Here is a 25,706-nt window from a genome sequence, read left to right as displayed (position 1 = left end):
ATAAAAATTAACTTACAAGGATTATGGGATTCCAAATACAACTATCAAGTGGAGATCCATGAAATCTTTTACTCTTAAAAAAGAGGTCCTCATACCAAAAGAGGCTGAGGACCACTGATATGCCCCATATCCCTTTTTACCATAGGTAGGCAGAGAGGCCTAGGGTGGAGACAGAAAATGATGGGCAGAGGCAGGGTTAGCTCCAGGCTCGCTGACTTCTGGTCCAGAGATGTCTGGCACCTCATTCTCTTACCAGTCCTACCAGACAGTGCTCAGTCCCAGTTGCCATACTGCCTACTTCATCTTCTCATTAAAAATGAATGCGACAAGAATGAGGGGATGATCCATTAATGCCCTTCAAAATAAAATATCTGTGGGTGCCTTGCACTGAATTTGAACTCCTACTTGGAAAAAAAGAAATCCTATTTTAGTTCAAAATATGCTCAAAAGTATTATTAAAAGGAAAACCACAGACTCATGAATTTGCAATGAGAACTGAACAGCTATTAATAGCAGTTGTCCTAAAGCCAATAAAAATAACGTCTTGCCAGAGAATGAGGAATCCACCAAATGGATTTGTCATTGTTGTTATACTGGAAACATCCATTCAGCATAACACACTCGTCTCTGAACCAGACCATTTGAATTTATTACTAAAATGCAGATTTGTGATTTGAGTACAAATTGCCTGTTTTTGTTATGTGGAATAACAGGGATCATACCTTTGTTTTCTTTTTTCTTTTTCTTTTTTTTTGAGACAGTCTCATTCTGTCTCCCTGGCTAGAGTGCAGTGGCATTATCATACCTCACTGCAACCTCAAACTTCTGAGCTCAAGCAATCCTCCTGCCTCAGCCTCCTGAGTAGCTGGTACTACAGGCATTTGCCACTGTGCCCAGCTAATTCTTCTATTTTTAGTAGAGACCTGGTCTCACTCTTGCTCCTCAGGCTGGTCTCGAACTCATTAGCTCAAGTGATCCTCCTGCCTTGGCCTCCTAGAGTGCTATGATTATAGGCGTGAGCCACCACGTCCAGCCCTGTGCCTTGTAATTTTTCTTTTTTGGGGGGGATCAGGATTTTTGATCCTGCCCAGTGTTCAAACTCTTGACTTATCAGTCATGAAACAAGCCCCATTTCAAGTGTCCAAATCACTGCCTTGTCTTTTTCTTTGCTGTTAGCCATGCCTGCCTGGAATTCTCAGAGGAGGCAGCTACAAGTGGTGAGGGATAGGCTATAAAAACAGAATGCAGGCATTTGGCACAGTGGCTCATGCCTGTAATCCTAGCACTCTGGGAGGCTGAGGTGGGAGGATTGCTTGAGCTCAGGAGATTGAGGTTGCAGTGAGCTCTGATGATGCCACTGCACTCTAGCCCAGGCCACAGAGTGACACCATGTTTCAGAAAACACAGACACAAAATAAAATAAAAAGAAGATGCACAGTGTACAGCCCTGGATCACTAGTGGGTGGAGGCTTTTGTTAAAAAGAGTAGAGAAGGGTAGGAGCTTGTAATCTGTGGAATACAAAATATCACCCTTCTGATACATTGGCTGAGTCTTGTGTATCTCTTGTTATACTTAGCTGGGTGCTTTCAACCAGCCAGCTCCACCCTTCCCTTTCCTCTTGTTAATGGTCCCTGCTCAGGCTCAAATTACTATCCCTTCGCTAGTCTTCTCTTCCTCAAACGTCTGGAAAGAACAGTTTATATTATTATTACAACTTCTTTCCCTCCCATTGAGATGGCTTGAGGAAAGTCTTCTGTGATCAAATAAATATTGGAAGATGCTTAAACAAAGTTAAGTGGGTTTCTACACTGGGAGACTTTTCAGATCCTTTAAGGTATTAATGCTTATTGTGAATCTCCAAGTGGGGAGAGGTTCTAAGAAACATAGCATGTAGCTTTTTCTCAGACTTAGTTGAGAACCTATTTTTTGCCTGAACACCATCAAAGAGGGTTTGGCACTTAGGAGGCTCTCAAGAAATAATTGTTAATTAGATTATGTCCTGAGGAACACAGTCTGGAAAAGTCAGTTAGGGAATCCATCTTTCTACACCAGGTGTCTGATATATGTCCAGTAGTAGATGTTTAGTAATGTTTGCTGAGTGAGTGAATGCATGCATGTTTTAGGAGCACCACTTTGAGCAGAAATCTCAGATGCCTGTCCCACAGAACACAGGACACAGGATTTAGGTATATCTGCAAATATCCATCCTAAAAGTACCCCAAGGCACAGCCAGTTTCAAGGGTTTTTGACCTGTGCAGTTATGCAGTCCCCCTCCCCTTGTGCTGAAAAGGATCCTGCACTTGGGTTAATGCTTTGCTGTCACTGTCTTCAAATATCTAATAATACTTAAACAAGGGGCCCCACATTTTCACTTTACACTGGGCTTTGCAAATGACGTGGCTGATCCTGCCCGAGGGATCCCTTGCTAGAGCTTAAAATTGGCAGAACATCATCAAAGAGATATGTTTTTATCAAGAAGTTTTACACACAAAAAATAAATAAATAATATAAAAAAAGAAGTTTTATAATAAACATATTCCAAGAGCCTATTTACTTCTATCTATAAGGTAGATAAAAATCAGATAAATAATTAGAGATCCAATAAATGTCCTAAGTTCCAATAGGTCCATTTTACCACTTGCTAATCTACATGACCTTGGACAAGTTACTTGATATCTTGAATTCCTTGTTTCCTCATTCAAAACAAAAACGAGGCCAAAGAATACCTCTTTTCCTACTCTTGGGTTTATTTTGGGAGTTAAATGAGTCAGGTGCTTTGAAGACCATGATGGAGAGCCCATTATTAAATAAGTTTTTGTGTGTTGAATAGTGCATTCTGGAATGTCTGAAGATATATCAAGAGCTGAAGGCAAGGATGGCCAGGGAGATCAGAATTTGGGGCAAGGTATGATGAACTGATGAAGAAAGATACACCGCAAGAGCACAGAGGAAGACGTTTGGGTTTGCTGAGATCAGTTTTCCCTTCATTGGCATGAGCAAGAACACGGCCAATAGCAGCAGTCAGCTACAAACTGGAATTTTTAAAATAGGAACAAGCTGAAGAACTAGAGCGAGAGGCAAGAAGAATAGAGGGGAAAAAGAAGTAAGAAGAGGTTAGAGAAAGGAGGAAGAGTTTCTGTTTTGCTTTCATAATAATTAGGGGAGTGCATAGTAGAAGGAAGAGACGAGAAAAGGAAACTCTGTTGAGCCTGCAAAGTAAAGTTTTAAGGAGAAGATCTGTTTTATGAACGACAGAAGCAGCTGCTCAGAAAGAATTTAAGTATTAATAGAAAGCGTCTTGATTAATACATCAGTCAGAATGATTTTGAGACACATATTGGCAGTAATTCAAATCCAGGGGGTAGGAAGCTCATAGGCTTCAGACCAGCAGAGAAGCTGGATGTATTTTGACGATTCTATCAGGAGTGAAAAGAAAAGCCTTGAGAGAAGACCTTGGCGACGGAAGGCCAAGGCTAAAATTTCTGACCATTGCCTAAGGAAGGAAGGAGCAGATAGAGAAGGCATTGTGATATGGTTCTTTTTTTTTTTTTTTTAAATGTATCTGTGATTCCATTCAAAACTAGAGGACAATTTGGTAGACTCAACAGGGGAATGTGACTGGGAAGTGGAAATCAAGGTAGAGGTCAGGCTATGCAAGCGGGTGCAGGAGGTAGGAAATGGGAGAGTGAGTAGCCAAGAATTAACAGTAACAGGAGTCAAAAAAATGAGAAAACCAAGCCTGTTTTTTCAGCATGTCATTCCAAATAAGATTAGGGCAGGTGTTTTTAGAGAGCAATGCGGTTTGGAGTCAGTTAGATCCATGTACATATCTGGCATTTATGCAGGAGAGACCAAAGTCAATGCAGGAGCGGCTCTGGGCTGACTGGGTGCTGTCCCTCACCCTCTGAGTTAGGGCCCCTCTTCTGGGTAATGGGTCCCCAAATCCAAAGTGAAGCAACTGGATCCTATTCCAGCTGAAGGGGACTGTCCTGGTTGGAAGGCAAGGGGATTTCAGGAAACTAAGACAGCAATTATGAGAGAAGGAGGAGGGATAATTGGAACTGATTTTTTTATGTACAAAAAGAAAATTTTTTTGGAAGCAGTTACATGTGGGGTGTGGAAAGGGTGAAATAGGGAGGGTGAAGAGAGGGTAAGAAATGCAGGCTGATGTTCTACTAAATACATTACAGATTTAATCTCATTTAAATGTGACCGCAACCCTGTGAGCTATATATTACTATTTCTAGTTTACAGATGCCTGTTTAAGTTACTTGCTATATATATTGATAATAACTGTGGCTAAACTTGATTGAATGCTTATTATGTGCCAGGCACTTTACATAGGTCATGTCTTTTTAATGCTTACAACAAGAATAGGAAATATTACATTTTTTCCAGATCTCCCATTTTCCAGATGAGAAAACCAAGGCATGGAGAAGTCCAGTAACTTGCCCAAGTCCACACAACCAAAAAATAGTGGGAACAGGATGCAAACTCAGGCAATTGGTTTCCAGAGCGCAGAATCTTAACCACTGTGATAAACAGCCTGTAGAGTTTGCATGCTAAAGGAAAGAGACAATTAATAAACAAGCAAAGAAACAAACACAAGAGAATAAAGAGAGGGAAGATACGCTTAGAAAGACTATTATTGAAAAGAACACAAGAACAATAGGGACAGGGATGGAAAATCTAATCTGTATAGGGTATTTGAATGTTCATTTTTAAGAGATAGGAGAAACTTTAAGGATAATTTTAATAATAATGAAGACGATGGTAACATAATGAACATTTATTGAAAGCTACCATGTGCCAGCTCCTATCCCAAGTGCTTTCTATATATTATCTCATTGAATTTTCAGAATAATCCTTTTGTCTCTTTTATTGAAATTCCAGGACCTAGCACATAGTAGATACTCAATGCATATTTGTTGAACAAAGCTTGAAAAGTAACGATATAGTTTTACTTTTTAGGAAACTCTAGATTATAGGGCTAAAGTCCAAGGGAATAAGCTCTTGTGGCCCTCTTTATTTTATTACTTCACAGAATTTATTTCTGTCTGAAATTATATTGTTTGTTTCTTTGCTTGTTTATTATCTGTCTCTTTCTATTAGCATGTAAACTGTAGGAGAGCAGAAGCCTCACTCATCTTGTTTAATGCTATTCTTGGCAACGGCTAGAACAATGCCTAGGGCACAGGAGATGATTAGTTACATATGTCCTGTTTGAATGAAAAAAGAGAACACAAGATTTCAGCCTTTCATAACAAGTCTTCCACCAGAGCACATTGAATACTGAGCAGACGGGCCACTGCTCATCTCTCTTGCTGTGCTCACTCTCAACGAGTAGCATTCACTTTCTCTGTCGCTGACTCCAATGTCCATTGACCCAGGTAGGTTTAGTTGTAGAGCATGGAAGAAGAGAAATTTCTAATCATCACAAAAGTGATCAAACTGTCTCTATATAAAAACGACTCTTCTACCTCACACTCATAAGGATGGTTACTATCAAAAAAAGCAGAAAATAAAAAGTGGTGATGAAGATGTGGAGAAACTGAAACCCTGGTGCACCGTTAGTGGGAATGTAAAATGGTACACCTGCTATGCAAAACACTACAGTAGTTCCTCAAAAAATTAAAAGTAGAATTCTACAGGATCCAGCAATCCCACTTCTTGGGCATATACCCAAAAGAATTCAAAGCAGGGTCTCAAACAGATATTTGTACACCCATGTTCATAGCAGCATTATTCATAATAGCTAAAACATGGAAGCAACCCAAGTGTTCATCAACAGGTGAATGAACAAACAAAATATGGTATATACATTAAATGGAATATTATTCAGCCTTAAAAAGGAAGGAATTCTGACACAAGCTACAACATGGATGAACCTTGTAAGTAAACTCAGCCAGTCACAGAAACACAAATACTGTATCATTCCACTTATATGAGGCACCTAGAGTGACTAAATTCATAGAGACAGCAAGTAGAAGTGTGGTTGCCAGGCACTGGGGTGAGGGAGGAATGAGTTGTTGTTTAATGGGTACAGGGTTTTGCAAGCTAAAAAGAGTTCTGGAGATTGGTTGTACAACACTGTGAGTGTACCTAACACTACTGAACTGTACCTTTAAAAATGGTTGGGATGATAAATTTTGTTATGTGTATTTTACCACAATTACAAAAATAGACTACACACACATTAAAAAATCTCTCTTGCTAATACAACATGCACTTCATTTGAAAGGCTCAAGATTTCAAATGAATGATTCAATGACGTCAAGTGAAAATGCAGAGTGTGTATAAGGAATAGAGGTGCAAGACAAAGAAGGAACAGCTACCACTGTGAACAACCTGTGTTAGGGTTGAGGAAGAGTTAAACATAAGCTTTGGTTTTTGGACCTTTGATAGTTGCATATAACACTTTCTTTAATGGCTTTTAAAATATAATGTTATATTACACTTAAGCATTTTACAGAAATCTCTGTAGAGCTTTAGGACGTCAGGTCCTGTGATGTTTAGCTGATGAGATCGGGCGGTTTGAGGGGAAGCCTCTGTGACACTCACCTGTCTACACGAAGTTGGCAGACAATGCTTAGCGCATCCACAACTCCTTCTTCTTTCAACTGGCGACAGCCAATGGATGTAGCAATAAAACACCCTGTTCTACCTATCCCCGCACTGAAAAGAAAAGAAAAAAAAAAAAAAGGAATAAAAAGGTGGGGAAAAATGACAAAGATAAAATATATTCTTTTAAAAGGGTACTTTTAAATCAGAAACAACAGTTAATATAATAACAGCTCTCATGTGTTGAGTATTACAAACCTGGCTCTGTGCTAAGTGCTTAAAATATATTCAAAATACATTCTTTCATTTGGTTATAAGTAGTAGGATGAGGGGGTGGAGGGAGGTGACGGGTGGGGAGAATAGTAAAAAGGCATTGTAATTGTTCTAGAAAAAATAATTAGGGTCTGACCTTAGGTACGGCATGGGCAGTAGAAAGGAGGGGGAGATTTAGACACATCACAAATGTGAATCTGGAGGACTGAATGAAGAGGGAGAAAGACAAGAAGGCAAAGATATGACTAGGCTTGGAGGGTAGAAAGTGGAGGGCACCTCTGAGGCAAAGGGGAATTTTGGAATAAGGTGGATCTGAGGGAGGGAGGGAAGGAAGGAGGGATGTAAGGCAGGAGGGAGGAGATTGGTTTTGGAAATATTGAGGTTGAGCAGTCTTAGTTTAGGAGAGAGGATGTGGCTAGAGGCACATATTTCCAAGTCATTTATATGGAGGTGACAACTAAACAGAAATACTATCCTGGAGGGTTTACATATTCATCTATCTGCCTTGGACAGTATGCCCATAACATCAACCTAAAAACCTCTCTCTCCAAGCAATTTCAACCACTAACAGTCTGTATGTAAATTTCTCTCAAATCTACATCTAAACTCCCTAAATTTCCTAAACTCTAGACTGTCATTCCATCTCCTAGCTGGAACTCTTGATGTTACTCTTTTGTACTTGCTTCAGTTCATTGTATCTAAATTTGATGTATCTAAAACAGAATTAATTATCTTTTCCCTCAATGGTATTACCAGCCAGCCACAAGTTTTCCAGCCTGGAAATCTTGGAGCCATCTTCGACACCTCCCCCTCTCTCACCTCCCACATCCAATCTGTTATCACTTCTTCTATTTTCTGTCTCCACTGAGCCTTTGGGACCCATGCTTTCCTTTCTGTAGACTGTACTCACGTTTTTAACAACTCCTTATTTCATGATTAGTGGTGATCTTATTATGGTTTCCAAGTTTCAAGTTTTTTCCTGGACTAATTCATGACACACACAGCTGCTAGGTTCACCTTTATGAAATAAGGATTTAATTATATTACTCCCTACTCAGAAACTGTGGATGGCTCCCATCAGTTATAGCATAATGTCTACCCTTCCTACCATGGTATTTGTGACCTTGCAAAATCTGCACGTGACTAACTTTCAACCTTTGTTTTTGCTGTCTTCCCTGTATCATATGTGCTGTTGTTCTCATTTACATGAATCATTGCAAAAAATTTCTTTTATTTTCCAATTTTCCATTCTATATTAATGATATCTTCTCAGTCAGCAATGCCCTGCTTCTTACCTTTTAAAACCACAAACATTGATCATTTTTTAAGACCCAATTCAACATTATTCCAATTTTTAGAGGCTTTCCCCAATCCCCACGGTTAGAATTAATTAATCCCCTCTTGGCACAAAAATATCATTTATTTCTCACATTTGGCACTTGTTTCCTGTTGAATGTCAGTGCAGAGGAATTCAGAGGAGGAATGAGTCCCTTTTAGTTGAAGTGTTCATAGAGAGCATGTTTCATTGAAGAAATAGGATTTGAACCGTACCCTATGAATGGCAGGCATTTTGGCATCATAAATGAGAGAGGGTATTCCAGGTATGGCAATGGTATGAGGAAAGGACTGATGAGGAACGGAATATATGACTTGGGACGATAAGTATACTAGCTTGCCTTGAAGAGAAGAGAAAGTTACTTTAGTGCAACAGTGGGAAATAAGGATGGGAAGCTACCCTGGGATCTTATAAGGAAGGCTAAGAGATTTGCACTTCATTCTCTATGCTCTTTTGTTGTTGTTGTTGTTGTTGTTAAGAATTTGATGAAAACTATAAAATTTCATTCCCCAGAATAACTCACATGAGCTTACATACTCAAATTTTTTCAAATAATTTCATGGCGTTCATTGACCTCTACAGTTTATCAATAGATTCAGGGTTAAGGACTTTTGCTTTAGGCAATGCGAAGCCATTGACAAGTTTGATGCAGGTACTCCATGTGGTGAAGGGCAGTTTCAGGACCATCGTCTAAGGGAATACACAGCGTAGGCCATAGTAGTAGTGAGGGCATGAGGGAGCAGGGTCTGTGTGCGCAATTAGCCAACGACTTCTAAAGTACATGGATGAGGTCATAAGGGCCTGAACCATGGTGGTTGGACAGGAAGTGGTGATTATGGGAAAAGCTTTGAAGGGAAAGCCAATCTGGTGACTGATTAGATACTGAGGCTGGAGTTGAAAGAAGGGCCAAAGATAACTGTCAACATTAGATGCTGAGTGACTGGAAAAAAGATGGTCTCAATCTTAGAAATAGTAATCAGAAGGGGAGCTGGTTTTATAGGGGAAGTGGCTAGTTCATTTTAGATATCCCAAGTGTTTAATGATTTTGGGTGGGGGACACCACTTCCAGACCTAAAGCACAGCCAATTAGAATGTTTTTCTTTGGATACAAGATAAGTTTAGGATAAGACTAATGCTGTCCACCTTTGGATAAATAGACATACAGCAAATTTGACCCTTGATTATTATTATTATTATTTTTTTGAGACAGAGTCTCGCCCTGTTGCCTGGGCTAGAGTGCTATGGCATGAGCCTAGCTCACAGCAACCTCAACCTCCTGGGCTCAAGCAATCCTCCTCCTCAGCCTCCCAAGTAGCTGGGACTACAGGTGTGCGTTACCATGCCTGGCTAATTTTTTCTCTTTTTAGTAGAGACTGGGTCTTGCTCTTGCTCAGGCTGGTCTTGAATTCCTGACCTCAAGTGATCCTCCTGCCTCGGCCTCCTAGAACACTAGGATTACAGGCATAAGCCACTGCACCCAGCCTTTGACTCTTGATTAAACCCCAAATTTTCAAAAAAGAAAGAGGTTAAAGTTATACTCTAAAATTATATCATTTACTTATTAAAGCTATTATAAAGAGCTATCTTAAGAGACTTACAAGGTTAAACAAAGCAAGAAAAATTATTTTGAGAAAGTATGAAGAATAAATGGTTAGTCATATAAATGACTTTAAAGATGTTTGCTTTAGTTTGTTCACACCAAAAGGAAAACAAGGGGAAGGAGATATTGGTTATAGGAGAGAGGTTTGAGCTAGACCTTCGGGGAAGGAGCCCCCACAGACACCTGTCACTGTTGTTGGCCTGGCCTCCAGCACCCATGTCCTGGTGACAACACTTGGTTTTCCTTTGGTGAGCTACTCCCTGCCCGCTTCTCAGTTCCTAAATTGGTTTCCATTTGTTTTTCATGAGATAATCCTTAAAATAGTTGACTGGTTTTTACAAAATTGAAATAATAATAAATGCTATCAAGATACAATCCCAATAGAGCTCAGGGGCCATCCTGAAACAACAAAAGAGCCATCAATAATTTCAAAAAAAGAAAACACATCTGTAATTCCTAAGGTATATGAGACTGATAAGATTAAATGAATCAATGTAAGTTTCAAGGTAGATGATTGGAATAAGGTCTCCTGTTCAATGAGCCACTTATTTAGAGCTGGTATTTTGTCTACTGTGTAATTGTCATTTGCCAAAAATGCCCTAAAAGTGTTACTTCATTCTGTATGCATTATCTCTTTTGTTTTTGTTTTTGTTTTTTAAGAGACGGGGTCTCGCTCTGTCTCCCAGGCAGTGGTGTGATCATAGCTCACTGCAGCCTCAAACTCCCAGGCTTAAGCGATCCTCCTGCCTCAGCTTCCTGAGTAGTTGGGACTGCAGGAATGTCATCTTGATTAAGACTCAAATATTACAAAGTTAGCCAATTTCAGTAAATATTTAATTTATCAACAAAGTGATTCTCAGGAGGCAAAACCCTACTTCTACAAAGAATGGACAGTTGCTCAGGCAGAAAGAGCAGTTCTTGTCTTACCTGCAGTGGACAACCACAGGCCCTCGGCCCTCAGAAGCAAGTCTGTCTTCTTCTACATCCAGCATGAGCTGTAGGAGGGGCTGGGCACTGTCTGGAGTCTTGTGATCGGGCCATGAGGTGTACCAGTAATGCTTCACATGTTGGGTGTGACTTCCTTGCTGAAAATAGCAACAGCCACCAAATGCCTCATTCCCTTGCGGAACTAAAAGTCATCCAAACCACAATACTGAATGCCTTCTATCACTCCCATCCATTTTGCTGGCAACTTACTTCTGGGTGGAAAAAAATCTAGATTTTTTTAATAACATTCTTTCGTTCTTTCTTTCTTTCTTTCTTCCCTTTTTTTTTTTCTTTTTTAGAGATAGGGTTTTGCTCTGTCACCCAGGCTCGAGTACAGCGGTACCATCATAGCTTATGGCAGCCTCAAACTCCTGGGCTCAAGTGATCCTCCTACCTCAGCCTCCTGAGTAGATGGGACTACAGGCTTGGACAACCATGCCTGGATAATTTTTTTTCCTTTTTTTTTAAGAGATGGGGTCTTGCTATGTTGACCAGGGTGGTCTTGAACTCCTGACCTCAAGCCATCCTCCCACCTCAGCCTCCCAAGTAGCTGGGAATATGGGTGTGGACCACGGTGCCCAGCTCCCCAGCTCTGAAGAACCCTTTCACCTTGAGAAAACTTTACTGTCAACATCCTGGTCTCAAAGTTTCACAGTCTTGCCCCTGTTAAGTGAGATCTACCCTATATTTATAATATAGACAATGTATGTAACATATGCTACATATATGTTTTGAATTTGTTACAATAAGCAAAATGGTAGTCAAAAATGTAGCCAAGAAAGAATGGTAGTCAAAAATGTAGCCAAGAATGTTCCTGCTTTGTGAACATTCCTGACAGGTTTTTATAAACATATTAATCAAAAGCAGAACACTGGGATTTCATGTCAGTCATGCTAATACTTCTACACTCATCCCAAATTCCAGTATTTAACAGCAGTGAGGAACCTCAGCAGTAAAGGAGCGACCTGGGATCCCTGGATTGGAGACACTCTGAGTGAGGGTCTATGCACATCACTGCCCAGGTGGGGGCCCCGACATGGACCGGGCACTCAAGGACATGTGTTGACAAACAAGTTTTAGTAAGTGCCTTCCTATCCCAAACTTCCAAATAAAAACCCTGCCTCCAGTCTCTCCCTCTTTGTGACGATTCTGTCCCAGAAGTGAGGCTGCAGATCAGATTGCAATCTTCAGGCGATCATTCTCCAAAAGCAAAAATAATACCATAGCAACATTCCTCAGCATCTGCTGCCCATGAGTTAAATAAGATAATTTTTCTATGACATAATATGGTCTGGGGAAAGTCCCTATAAATTACTGTAACTCCACGTTTCTGAAGATCTCATCAACACCTCGGCTCATCTTGCCTCCCACAGCCACCCACGAGTGCAGATTTTCTCTTTCACAGATTCTAGGCCTCACTTAAAGCTGCCTAGACCAAAATGACATAAAAAAAAAAATCATGGTAAACTCTCCAGCACAGCCTTGAGTTAAAGGCTTTCAAAAGTTATTAATAAATCAGAGATATTTTATTAATGCAGATAAGATCACAAGATCCTACATAATGAATTTCCTTAGTATCTACTTACATTAATTTAATTATTCCATATACTAATAATAGCTGACGACAAAGAAATACATGAGGGAATGGCTATAGTTTCTCTGAGATCTTAACATTCTTTAATTTACTTAAATTGAATTCATAGTACTTATTAGGATAAATAATTGCAAAGCAGAAATGTAACCCTCCAACATCATCTGCTCTGTAAATGGCTCTAGCTGCATAATCTTACCTTTAAGACGAGGTTTCGAATGGTGTAGTTATCGCATTCATTTACACTGATAACCAGGACTTCAACCTTCCCGTATATCCCTCTCTTTTCTGGCCAGTACAGCACACATTTCTGGGGAAGGGGAAAGAAGAATACAGCATATATTAATGGCTTTCCTTAGCTTTGGAGTACTTTTCATTTACGTGTCTCAAGAGTTTTTATATCATTATTTTTTAAAAAAATCAAATATCAATTTTTATAATTCTATAAATGTATTAAAACCATTGAATTGTATGTTTTTGTTTCTGTTTTGAGACATAGTCTTGCTCTGTCACCCAGGCTAGAGTGCAGTGTCATCATCATAGCTCACTACAACCTCAAACTCCTGGGCTTAAGCGATCCTCCTGCCTCAGCCTCCCGAGTAGCTGGGACTACAGGTGCACCACTGCATTCAGCTGATTTTTCTATTTTTAGTAGCATGAGGTATCACTCTTGTTTAGGCTAGTCTCGAACTTCTGACCTCAAGTGATCCTCCCACCTCAGCCTCTCAGAGTGCTAGGATTATAGGGATGAGCCACTGCGCCCAGCCTGTATGTTTTAAACAGGTGAATTTTATGGTATATAAATTATACTTTAATAAAGTCATTTTTTAAAAAAATCTCAATTTTTACATGTGTCTGTCAAACACTGTCAGTCCTAACTTCATACCAAGAATAATAATAATTAGGCAAAATTACCCAAAACTCTACAGAAAAATAAAGAACTAAATTAAGAATTAAGAAATTCATATCCACGGTTGTAGCTCTGACTCAGCAGGGCAAAGGCAATATATGTAACCTAAACATTTGTATCCCGTAATATTCTGAAATTAAAAAAAGAAATTAATATCCAAATATTAGGTTTTACCATGTGTTGACTAGAAATAAAAGGAATGTTTTCTCAGGATGATTGAAGAAAGTCATATTTTCCTGCTCATCAAACCAATGTGTCTAATAAGAATATTTATAATGTATTAGACTCCATAGACAGTTTCCCTTGTATATAAGGCAGATCTAATGACTACTAATACAACTATAGTATTTTATTTTCCAGGATCAATGTTTTTTTCACTTATGAGATCCATTGAAATAAATGTACAATAAAATTATGTAAAAATATTTTATAATATAAGCTTTGAAGAGCTTAATAAGAGTGAAAATAATTATATTACAAGCAAGGCAATATAGTATTGGATAAGGGAAAAGCTTTGGGTTCAGAGAGCTTGGGTGCAAATTTTGGTTCACCACTTATTAGCTGTGAATCCATGAGTGAGATGCTTAACCTCTCTGGCCTCAATTTCCTTGTGATTTAATACATGGAAAGTATTTAGGATAAAGTCAGGCATACAGTAAGCACTTAAAACATGTTATTTTTGTTATTTTAAAACTACTGGGTGACACATATTTGCTCCAAAGTGATTTGATTTTCATGCATTAAATATTATTTTATTACTATTATTATATTCAGGCACTGTTATTAAAAAAAAACTACAAAATGAGATCCAAGCATACATATAAGTTTATTTTATTTTGCCTTTTAAACAACTGTACAAGAACTATTAATTTTTTTATCACACATTTTAATGATAAAGAATGAAAGTTGATGTTTTATTTCAAGTGTTCCTGGAAGCAATGTAAATTTTAGAAACGTTTAAATAGCATTTATCATTTTCTCCCCCCACCCACGAATTTATTCAGAAATCCTTTCATCTGTTGCTGTCAATCAGGACTTTGAATACCCAGGACACACATTTCTTCACATTTATGTCAAAGGCATTTGAAAAAAATTTAAATACTTATAGATTTGAAAGAGTAGCAAAAGAATCAGAGAATTACAGAACTAAAGGAAAAGGCATGTAGACACACCTCCAGGGCTCTATCGTACTAACTACCAACTACTTCACATGCTAGAGCAGTGAAAGAAGTCACTTCACCTAGTGGAATCGGTTTCTTTCATCCATTACAATAAAAATACATTTACATCCTCCACGTTTTGATTGTTTTCCAAAAGAAGTAAATGGTTTCAGCTTTATTTACACGCCATCCAACTCTGTTAGGTAATCAGACCAAAGACTTACTCTGGCTGAATTAATGTTAGCATTCAAAAACAAACCTTTTAAAAACAGAACAACTTATTTCCCTCTGCATCTACCACTTGCCAGATGTCTAAAATTTTCCCAGTTTGTTGAAGATAAGCATACTAACCAATTTGCCTGGTTTCTTTCAATGGAGGATCAATTATTTCTCTGCGAGACCCAAGCTATTGTGTATCTTAAAACACATGCCTCCGGATGAATCCAAGAAGAGTGACAAAGAATCTTAAAAAAGGTATTGAACAAAGAAAGAGGCATTCAGTGGTCCGGCAATCTGACATACGTGCCCCATTGTCCGCCATCAGACCTGAGCAGCGGGCCCCTGTTTAGGGAGGTGGCTCTCGAAACCAGTAGGAAAAGCTGCAAGGCAGGAGCTTGCTGCCTGCACCCTGACTCTTCATACTTGCACAGGCTTGTGCACCTACTTGATAAATGGAAGCGCTGTTCGCCTCTCTCCAAAGCTTGCTGAGGCCCTCTTGAATGTTTTTCTTGACTCTTTACCAAAAAAGCAATTGGCAGTCGGCTCCCAGTAGACAATGCAGTGTGACTTGTTCATTCAAACAACCCTTAATTAGCATCCCATCTCCTTTCTGAGATACAATAGTTTATTTTTACATGCTGAATACATTTCTCCCCCTTTTAGGAGAAAGTAGAAAAGAGACCAGATAAGTGTGGGTGCTTTTGAATGTGAGGTGGGGGAGAGCTGCAAATGCAGTTGTTTCTAAAAGCCCAAGTTCCTGCTCAAATTATTTGACTGAACAGCTTTTTAGGGTTTCTTTATTGTGCTGCTAACAATGATATGAAAGAGGCAGAAAACGCAAGAAAGAAAAATGCTGTCTTACAGATAATATTGTGAAATCACACTAATTGTAGGTAATTCAAAATAGCATGCTTTCTAGCAGAATATAACCCCAAATCATCACTATTCTTTTGCTAACTGGGCTGATCCTTTCTGTAAAATTATCTATTAATTCCAAGAATCCATAATTTGGAGGAAAAAGAGGTTTTCAGAGGACTGTGTCTCTTTTGCAAATAAGTAATTATTGAAAACTGCCTGAATAGATTCTGGGCATTAACCAATTCTTTGTAATCATTGGTTTCTAGCAAAAGCAGAATGCAACACAGAGTAATGAAAGCTCATATTTTTATAATTTTTTTTGACTCTCCTTCTGGCCCCCACCAAGTAAGAACTATTTGTGTTTAAAGAAAAAGGATGTCTAGTGAGTAGTTTAGTTGCCTGGAAAAAAAAAAATCTATTTTTAAGCTATTTCCCTTTTAGATTCTATATATTTAAAATCAGAGATATTGTTCTACAAGCTAAAGACTTGTATCATCACATAAAAAGTAGCTCTAAATAAATGAAACAAAGATGCTCAGCTTCATTTGTGTTACATTAATATGTGAGAGGGACAGAATGGGTCAGATTGTCTAAAACCATTATTATTGTAGCTACTCTTATTCCTAGGGTTCCAACTGAGTATTACTAACATACGTACAGTGATTTAATATTAAAAGTACCTTCACCAACATTATATCATTTGATCTCTTCCACAGTCCTTTGAGGTAGGTAGAGTGGGTAGTAGTTATTATTTTTTAAAATCATTTTACAGCTGAGGAAACTGAGGCTCAGGTGTTTTGGTAGGGGTCTTTGGGAAGATTCCTTTGGGGGCTAGGATCCTCCAAGAAAATACCACTTTATGAATTCAACTTTCCATCTTTGATTTCCACATACTGACTCTTAACTAACCCTACTTAACCACAGCATTAACCAAGGACCTCCCTTCCCTCTGTAAAATGTTGATGCGCATAGAACCCTGCATGAGGGTAAAAAGAAAAGGAAGAGTTATTTTATGAGATAATTGCATAAGTTGAATAAGTTTTTCATCGGAATACAAAGTGAACCAGTAAAGAAAACTGCAGTCAAATCAGGTACAGGGGAGACAACTATAAAAGTGTGTGCAAAGTTTAAAGCTCTAAATAGGAATCTACATTCATATTGTTTTATAAGCCTTACCGTGTTCTCTCTCACTTTAAAGAAACTGAAATGGGAAATTATGATGATATTTAAAGGGTTTGATTTATACAAGCTATATAATCTAGAACTCTAGCTTCAGACAAACACACACACAAAAAACTTAGTCCCATAATAAAAAATGAACACATTTTAATATGAACAAATGTAAATGTTTTAAGATAAAGTAAAACAGATTTTCTTTAATGATTCTGTACACTAATTTTTTTTATTCACTGTGTCAAATAAGAGGTCTCTTAACTATAGTTGGAAATAAAGCAATTTGAATATAGCTAGTAGATTAAAAATTAAGGTACATAGTTACATTTGGAATGTCAGCATGTTTAAAAGAACAGGCAAGTAATTTTGCTTGAGTGTTGTCAGCCTCTGAATTTCTGGCCACCTCTAATTGCCTGGACAGCATACCATCAAAACCGTGGTCACACACAAAGGGGAATTCGGCTGCCCGGCACTGCTGTGCAATGGTAGGCCAGGTTCCCCCCACCCACGTGACGGGCCCTACGTCAGAGGCTGGATGTCCTTGCTGGTGCTTTGTGGTGGCTTTGGTCTCTTTGCTCCCTGTTGAATGGATTCCTGTTTTGTAAACAAAGTCCTACATTGGATCCCAATTTCTCTGGTGACTCCAGTTAATTCTCCAGTTGCCCAGTGGCAGTATCTATAATATCTAATTCCGGTCCTCTAGGAAATCTGAATGCCTGTCAGGGGGTCTCCACCGTCTGCACCCCAGGTTGGCCTCCAACATTACCCTCCCTGACCCTGTTTGGACACTCTAGTTACGGGACTTGGTTTGCTTCGTTCTTTTCATTCATGAATACAAAGAATCCTCTTGTCTACCCGACACTGACCTCCAAATTGAGTGTGACTTCCTCATCATAGTCCTAATCCACTCTTCAAGTTGTCCACTACCTTGAGTGAGCAGTGAAATGAATCAACATGTTGTTTTCTTTAAATCAGATCAAAATGTCTTGTCTATCTCCTCTTTCTTTCCTAACGAGAACGCTTAAAAGATTTTTGCCTTGAATGTAAATAAGCACACACACAACTCTCTGGCCACAATCACTTCTTGCTCCATAGCCTGTTTCTTCCCATCATAAGCAGAAGATTTGAGGGGGCAGCATAGTGTCACGAGGAGGAGGAGGCAACTTGCTTAGTCTCCGTGTCTCAACATGCTCATTTGTGCTGGGCTTTACAGATATTTTTAGTATAAGGATTCATTTCCAAGTACATTGTGAATGCTCAATAAACATTAGCTATTTGGACGATCAAACAGTCAGGTTTCTAGACTTTCTGTGCATATTTGATAAACCTTCTAGATTACCTAACTTGAATTCTAATTTTTTAATCTAATTATCCATATACATGATAGAAAGGACATACTTTCATTTTAAGCATTTAGAATATAACATGGCATAATTAACATTTTGTCATTAGTATTTTATCAGAAAAATTAATTTTCTCTTCAAAGTTACAGTTTAATAAGGTCTACTTTATATTAAAGTATAATTTATGGATATATTGATTAGCCGCTTTTTCTCATCTGAGCGCACATCCAATTTTATAATGAAACTTAAGGCAAACATGGGATATACTTAGTCAATATTTATATTGCAAAAAAGACTTTCTTGGATTGTATTTAATTAAGCAAAGACATCTCTAGTAGCTGTAATTTGATTGAACGAGGTCATTACTGATCTTCTTTTATGTTCTTTCACGCTGCTGTCTACAAATTTTTAAATATTTATGTTAGGCTAATAACAATATTAACTAATACCAGCATAGTACTTTATAATGTAAAAGAGAGTTACCTGTATGTAAAATATTACTTAATCCCTTCTAACATCTTTGCAAGGTAAGAAGTTGTATTTTTCCCATTTTACAGATGGTGAAATTAAGATAAAACCAGCACTTCAATCAACTTCTGACATCAAATCTGGTGTGTGCACTCTAGTAGCTGCCTCGGTAGATTATTTCTAAACAATAGTTACATCTTTGACCTCATCTCCATAAGGAAATGATTACATACATTTTAGCATATCCACACAATGAAATTCTAGTAGTTATTTAAAATAATGTTTGGATGAATTATTAATGAAATGAATGCTCATAATGTTAAAAGCAGAATATATGACAGAATACAGAAGCCTATTTTATTCTCTTTATATGAATTCTGTACCTTCCCATGTCTTCAACCACCACCTATCTGATTTCTCATCTGTACATTTCTCCAGGCTCTACACACTTATTTCTAACTGCTTAATAGACTTTACCATCCTAAAGCCTCCAGGATTCCTCAGACTGAACACATTAAACATGGAGCTTGTTTCCTTTTCTCAGAAATCTTCCCTTGCTGCCCATGCAGGTTCATGACTTCGCCATATACTCAGCCTCCCACACCAGAAATCCTGAAGGCAAACTCTCTCCTCCCTCCCTCCCATTCAATCAGTGGCTAAGCACGGTGGCATCTACCTCTAGAAGCCCTTTAAATCTGTTCTCTTTTCTCAATACACTTTGCCACTCCCTTAGTTCAGAACCTCATTATTTCTTACCTGGACTGTGGCTACAACTTCCTAACCTATTTCCCTGCTTCCCCTTGCTTTTTCCAAATCCAAACCCTATATCCTGCCACCAGTGATATTCCTGATATACAAATTGCATTGTGTCACTCTACTTTAAAAACATCTTTAGTAGCTCCCTGAGGCCTAAATAATGATACCCAAAGTGTTTTTTTTTTTTTCAACATAGTCGTATAACTTTTGTCACAACCTAACTTTTCAGTCTCATTTCCCTTCACTCCCTAGCAGGCCCCACGTGCTCACGTCACACCAAACTGCTCCACTCGGGCATGCGGTGGTTTCTGGGATGACTTTGTATGCTGCAGCTTTGCCTGGACTGGTTCCCCCTTGTGTACCTCCTTGCTCTTCACACCCACAGCCATCTTATGAGTTCTTTGGCTAAATAAATGTAATTAAAATAAATATTTTCTATAATTTAATCATATAGAGAAGGGAATGGAATAAAAGAAGGGAAAAATTAAAATATGATTCCTTTATATGGCATTTTGAGGTTAACCTGTTTGAAAAGTGCTGAATAAGTCAATGGGCACAATGGGGCTTATGGTACTTAAGTCGCATAGTTTAACTCGGATGAAAGATGCATGTAAACCTAGAGAAAGAATATGGCTCTGTTAAATACTGGAGGGAAGTATTATGTTAGGTCAATCACCCAGTAATTCCCTCACTTTGTGAGGGATACATTCAGGATCTTAACTGCTCTCTGAGACCAACAGTGGGTCGCTTGCCTTGCAATAGTGGGTCATTGCAAGTAATGTCTTTCTTCCTTATTTGGGCCTTTACTATGCTGGAGCAATGATTAAGTGCGTGGGCTTTGCAATCAAACAAACCTGGATTACAATTTGGATTCTATCACTCACTAACTTCAATACTTTAAGTAAATGACTTAACTTCTCTGAGCGTCAGTTTTCTCATCTTTCATATGGGGATAGTAAAATCTACTTTAAAGAGTTAGAATGAAAATTAATGGAACTTATGTATGGACCATGCTTAGCACATATATTCAATAAATGGTAGTGGCTAGAAATATCTTCCAGAATATTTGCAATATGATCAACACTTATAGCTACTTTCCTTCTTTTTTAGAAGGGGAAAGAGGTGCAATGAATAGCTTCCAGTGGCAGTCTGAGGACTTTGACTCCCTGATAGTGTGCAAACACTACTTTCCATTTTGAGGTTAATCTTCTAGTTCCAGCTTGTAGGTTTGGGCTACTCTCTCTTCTCTAGCAATAGAATAATTCATGTTAAAAGAATTTAGCACTGTATTTTCAATGTTTCTTTCTTTCAAGAGGAATTCCCTTCTTCTTGAGATTTATCTAAATGAAGGAATTCAAATTTACCAGCAATAAAATCTCTTCCCTTTTATTTCAATATAACTAACTTTTTCAGCTCTATCTTTTCATCTTTTGTTTATTCTCATTTTATAAAAATTGAGTAACTGAGAATATTGGGATTATTAAATGAGAGATAGCATTTATTTATTTATTAGAAAGTAGGAAAGTTCATGAAAATATAAAGCCTGGGAATTTCTAAAGATAACTCCACCTCCACATTTTTTGGAGGAAATGATTTTTGTCTATTCCAAACAATGACACTTAACACAATTGAAAGTTGGCACATTTTTGGTAAACAGCATTTTCCTGGTAGTGTGAAGTCTACTATGTATTTCTTTTGATCCAGACATCTCAGTATCATTTTGATCTGTAAAACATCAAAGCTTTCTCTCTAGTATTATATTTACATCTTTGGAGAGCCTAGAGAGAAAGGAATTTTTATTTTAAAGAGTCATGAACCATAAAAATGTCAAAATCTTTATTGCAAAATTGGGATTACGACTGGCTATAGGAAAAAAACACAAAACATGTCACACATGGAAGACATAAAACATAAATGTTTGACTTTGATATCCCTAGAGGTATATCTCAGACATTTAAAACAACGGGCTAAAACTGATAAAAAACAAATATTGCTTCTCCAATTTCTGGATTATGCAGCGAAAGAGAAAAATTAAAACCTCAACTACCCATTAATAGGGGGATTATTAAAAGAAAATTCTAGCTTTCAGCAGATCCTTTTGGCTCTCCTATGAAGACTGTGAAATCTGAGAGTGGCAGCAACAGGTTAGCTCTGAGGATGACTGTTCCACTTGAAAAAGCAGGAAGAAGATGGGCTCTGTTCCTTTGCAGACGCAGATTGAAATGCTCTGAGCATCATCAGTGAACCAACTCTGTACCACTTTGAAATACGCATTGGACTTACACAGCAGTTCTGGTAGAATGACAACCTTGGTCTTGGAGATGGAGGAGAAGAGCAACTGTTTTCTGGGGCTTTGGAAGACTCACCATTGCTCCTATCATCCCGTTGGATTTCTTTAAAATATGTCACATACTACAAGTCCTCTAAGGAACGCTTTCTGACTAACCAACAATCTTAGCTTCTGTCCTGATAAAACCCCGATCAAGAACAAGTTAAAGCCCTAAAGGCACATTTCTGATTTTTTTCTGTAAGTATAAACAAACATCAGCATATATCACAAGATTCAAAGAGGAAATGCTGAAGTGAACAAAACTGTAATTTATCTTACACAGTTACTACAACCTATTGTGTAATCCTTGTGAGAGATTGTTTCACATAAGCTTTGCCAAGTGTTAATCCTTCATACGTATGCAACACTGACAAATTAAGTTTTCTGTGGAAAATACAATGTAATTGTTTCAAAACATTTGCATGCTTCTATTTATAAATAATTATATAAATCATGGTGTTTTTTCTATGTTGATTTCATATGATTTCATTTGTAATAAAAGCAGAATTTGTAAAGGCATGTATGCACTTTGAAAAACCATTTCTATTCTAACAGTCTATTCAGATAATAATATTTCAAACCAAACTAGGCAGAAGTAATGCATTCTGCTCAGATCTATGAAATGGCATAAATCCTGCATGAGGTTATTCATAGTGTCCTTTGATTAAAAAAAAAGTGTCTGCTTTATAGTCATTCTAATATTTTTATTTGAGCTTCCATTAATTCTGCTAGTTTTGGTTATTTTATTAGACTTTTAAAAACACTGACTTGTTTTTAATCAATCCTTTTATCTTTGTTTTATATTTCATTAACTACTATTTTATTTTTTAGTAATCCTTCCTTTCTTCTTGCTTTGTGTTTATTCTGTAGTTCTTTTACTAACTGAAGTAAGTTGCTTAGATCATTAATTTTTTATAATGTCAATATTCATGACTATAAATGTCCCTCTATGAACACTTTTAGTAGCATTTTGCAAGATTTGATATGTAGTATTTTAACCATCACTGAGTTGTAGGTAATTTACATTTTTTTTACTTCTAAGACTATTATGAAACAGTATGTAATTTACATTTTTATTATAAATTCATTTTGATCTATGAATTGTGTGTTTTTTTAATTTTAAAATGTAATTTTCATTTTATCCGTTTTTTATTTTTAAATTAGTTGCAGTGTGATCAAAGCACCCATCTATAGTTTTTCTTTGAAATTTGCCAAGACTTGTTATATGGTCTTAGTATTGTCACTTTTCATAATATCTGATGCTTTGGAAAAGTTTGTATGAGAATGTTGGCTGGAAGGTTCTATATATGCCCATTAAATCAAGCTTGTTGATTTGTAGAAAGGTCATATTTAAACTTTTTCTATAGTCTTATTAATATTTTTATCTGCTTAATGTAATAAATACTAATATATTCTCTTTTTTTTTTTTGAGACAGGGTTTTGCTCTGATGCCCAGGCTAGAGTGCAGGGGTGTCATCATAGCTCACTGCAACCTTAAACTCCTGGGCTCAAGCAATACTCTTTTCTCTGCCTTCTGAGTAGCTGGGACTACAGCTATGTGCCACCACATTTGGCTAATTTTTTTTCTATTTTTTTAAATAGAGTTGGGGGAATCTCACTATGTTGCTCAGGCTAGTCTTGAACTCCTGGCTTCAAGTGATCCTCCCACCTCAGCCTCTCAAAGGGCTAGGATTACAGGCGTGAGCCACTGCACCTGGCTTAATATCTTCTTTTTGTTGGGTTTTCTCTCAGTTTGATGGTGATTTATCAATTCCCTCTTTAATTCTGCCAATTAATGCTTCAGATATTTTGAGGCTATGTTACGAATTTACAAGTTTAGAATTGTATCATATTTGTGTATTGTGCCTTTTAGTGTTGATATTGGCATTCTTTATCTCAAGTAACCTCTCTACTCTTGATTTCTTTGACTGAAAATTAATTGTATCTAATTTACATGGTATACATGAAACATGTCACTGTTTTCTTCTACTAGTTTCATAGTTTGGGGTCTTACAGTTAAGTCTTTAATCCATTTAGAGTTAATTTTTATACATGCTAAAAGATAGGTATACAGTTTCATACTTCTACATGTAGATATCCAATTTTTCCCACAGCATTTTTCAAAAAGACTGTCCTGCCCCCAGTGTGTGCTCTGGGCACCTTTGTCAAAAATCAGTTGGCTGTAAATACGTGGTTTTATTTTTTGGCTTTCTGTTATGTTCCATTGGTCTATATGCCTGTTTTTATGATAATAGCATACTCTTTCAGTTACTATAACTTTGTAGCATATATTGAAATTAGGTAGTCTGATGACTCTAGCTTTTCTTTTTTCTTTTTGGCTCTAGATTGATTTGGCTATATGGGGTATTTTGTGGAGAATTATTGTGCTTTAATGGTGTCATATTTCCTTGCTTTTTCATGTTTCTTGTGTCTCTGTGTTGATGTCTGTGCATCTGATGAGTGGTACTTCTTGCAATTTTATAAAGTGGCTTTTGAAGATAAAAACTTAAGGTATTGGTTGGGTAGGGTTTGTTGGCTTTGGTTCCAGGTGGGTGCAGTGTAGTCTCTGTGCAGTTTCTTCAGCTGTAGTCAATCAACTTCAGTAATTCTGTGGGAACACACTGTGGGAAGACAGTGCGGGAAGACACTGTGGCAGAGGTAGGGTGTTTCATTCTTGTCTCTGTGAAACCCTCCGTAAAGGTCTCCTGGCTCCACAGGTTTTTCATGTCTCCCCTATTGTATTCCAATGATCTCCCTCAAACAGTCCAGTCTAAATGCAGTTGTTTGTTCATTGTTTTGGTCCTTTTCTGTGGGAGTACAGGCATTAAGCTCCTCTGGTCAGCCATCTTGTTCCACCCTGGGTAGGCTTTTTCTATGGAAATTCTGTGAGGTATATGCTGAGAGTGTATGCATCTAAAAAGTTTGCCTTTGTTTTATAAAGTACCAAATGGTATTACCAATCTAGAATTACTTTTTTACATTAATTACTCTATTTGATATTTTCTGGTTTTTGAATTCTGAGGTTTCTTGCTTTAAATACTCAAGAGAGTTTTTTCCTTATCCCATACAAAGGCGGGACTTAGAACAGATGAATTTCTTATTATAATCCTATTTGGTAGGCAGATTTATTTTTGTGAAGGTTATAGCCTTGGCAGGTACTCATTTTATGTAAAGTCTCAGTTCCAACTCCTAGCTCCTGCAAGCCCAGGCTTTACCTCTAGTTCTTGTATTGCCATTTAAACATAAGTAACTCTTAATTCTCTGGTTTTATGCCCTTTATTCATTTTTTTTTAATTTCCTTTACTTTTTTTCTCAAGCTCTACTATGTGTGCTTTTTCATATTTTACCCGGTGTAACTCATTTTGTAGTTGGGAGGTTTTTCAAGTTATCTAGTCTGCCAGATTATGTAAGTTTTATGTATGAATGTGTGGATGTAAACATCCAGAGAATACACCTTTTAAACTTGAAGAATCTTTTCTATCATAAAAATAAAATGTTACATACATTAAACAACTGTGTACGAACTGTCAGTGGCTTAATATGTTGACAGATTGCTACTGTGTGTGAAATAGCTGAGAATACTAGGGGTTATTTTTATTATGCTACTGCAGGCTTTCATATCTGATTCATAAAATGTGTTTATTTGGTAAGCCATATAGTTTTAATTAAGTATACAACTTTTCCTACTGGTTAAAAATATACTATTTTTCCAGAAGAAATTTCAGAAAAAATTCTTCATCTATTGTAGCGAAAATGGGAAAAAAGTAAAATTTTAAAAACTTGTAAGATGCTATTTTGTGAGCTTGGATTCTCTTAATTAGCAGCAAGATTATACTGTTCTCAGGGGTTATAACTCACCAAAAAGGTATAAAGAAAAGCTCAGCTTTCTTAAATTCTTACTCTCATGGTGAAGCCCTGGTGTAATGCTTTTGACAAGAAAACAAACAAACAAAAATGCTGACTAAAATCAAACTGTAATTATCCCAATATGATATCCTAAAATGTAAGCAGTACCTAGGACAACACCCTTGAGGAATTGCACAATTTTACTTTTATAATGCAAAATACTGAATGGATATTCTACAAACTAAATCCTTAGAAAAGAATACTAGTATGGAAATGGAATCTAATTTTGTTTCTC

At 37.4% G+C, this 25,706-nt stretch overlaps 1 protein-coding gene across 1 annotated transcript in view; it reads right to left on the bottom strand.

Moving 5' to 3' along the window:
• The window catches only part of PTPRR (protein tyrosine phosphatase receptor type R), a 100,089-nt gene that overhangs the window by 10,505 nt on the left and 63,878 nt on the right, over window positions 1–25,706 (bottom strand). Inside the window, exons 7-9 of the mRNA XM_045553366.1 lie at window positions 12,549–12,659; window positions 10,699–10,856; window positions 6,563–6,676 (exon numbers count right to left, since the gene is read on the bottom strand). Of these exons, the coding sequence (XP_045409322.1) occupies window positions 6,563–6,676; window positions 10,699–10,856; window positions 12,549–12,659 (383 nt within the window). The remainder of the gene's footprint in view (window positions 1–6,562; window positions 6,677–10,698; window positions 10,857–12,548; window positions 12,660–25,706) is intronic.

The sequence above is a fragment of the Lemur catta genome, chromosome 6 (genome assembly GCF_020740605.2).
Source record: "Lemur catta isolate mLemCat1 chromosome 6, mLemCat1.pri, whole genome shotgun sequence".
NCBI classification, from domain to species: domain Eukaryota; kingdom Metazoa; phylum Chordata; class Mammalia; order Primates; family Lemuridae; genus Lemur; species Lemur catta.
Note: the sequence above shows the minus strand (reverse complement) of the source record. Positions and strands in the feature narration are given on the sequence as shown.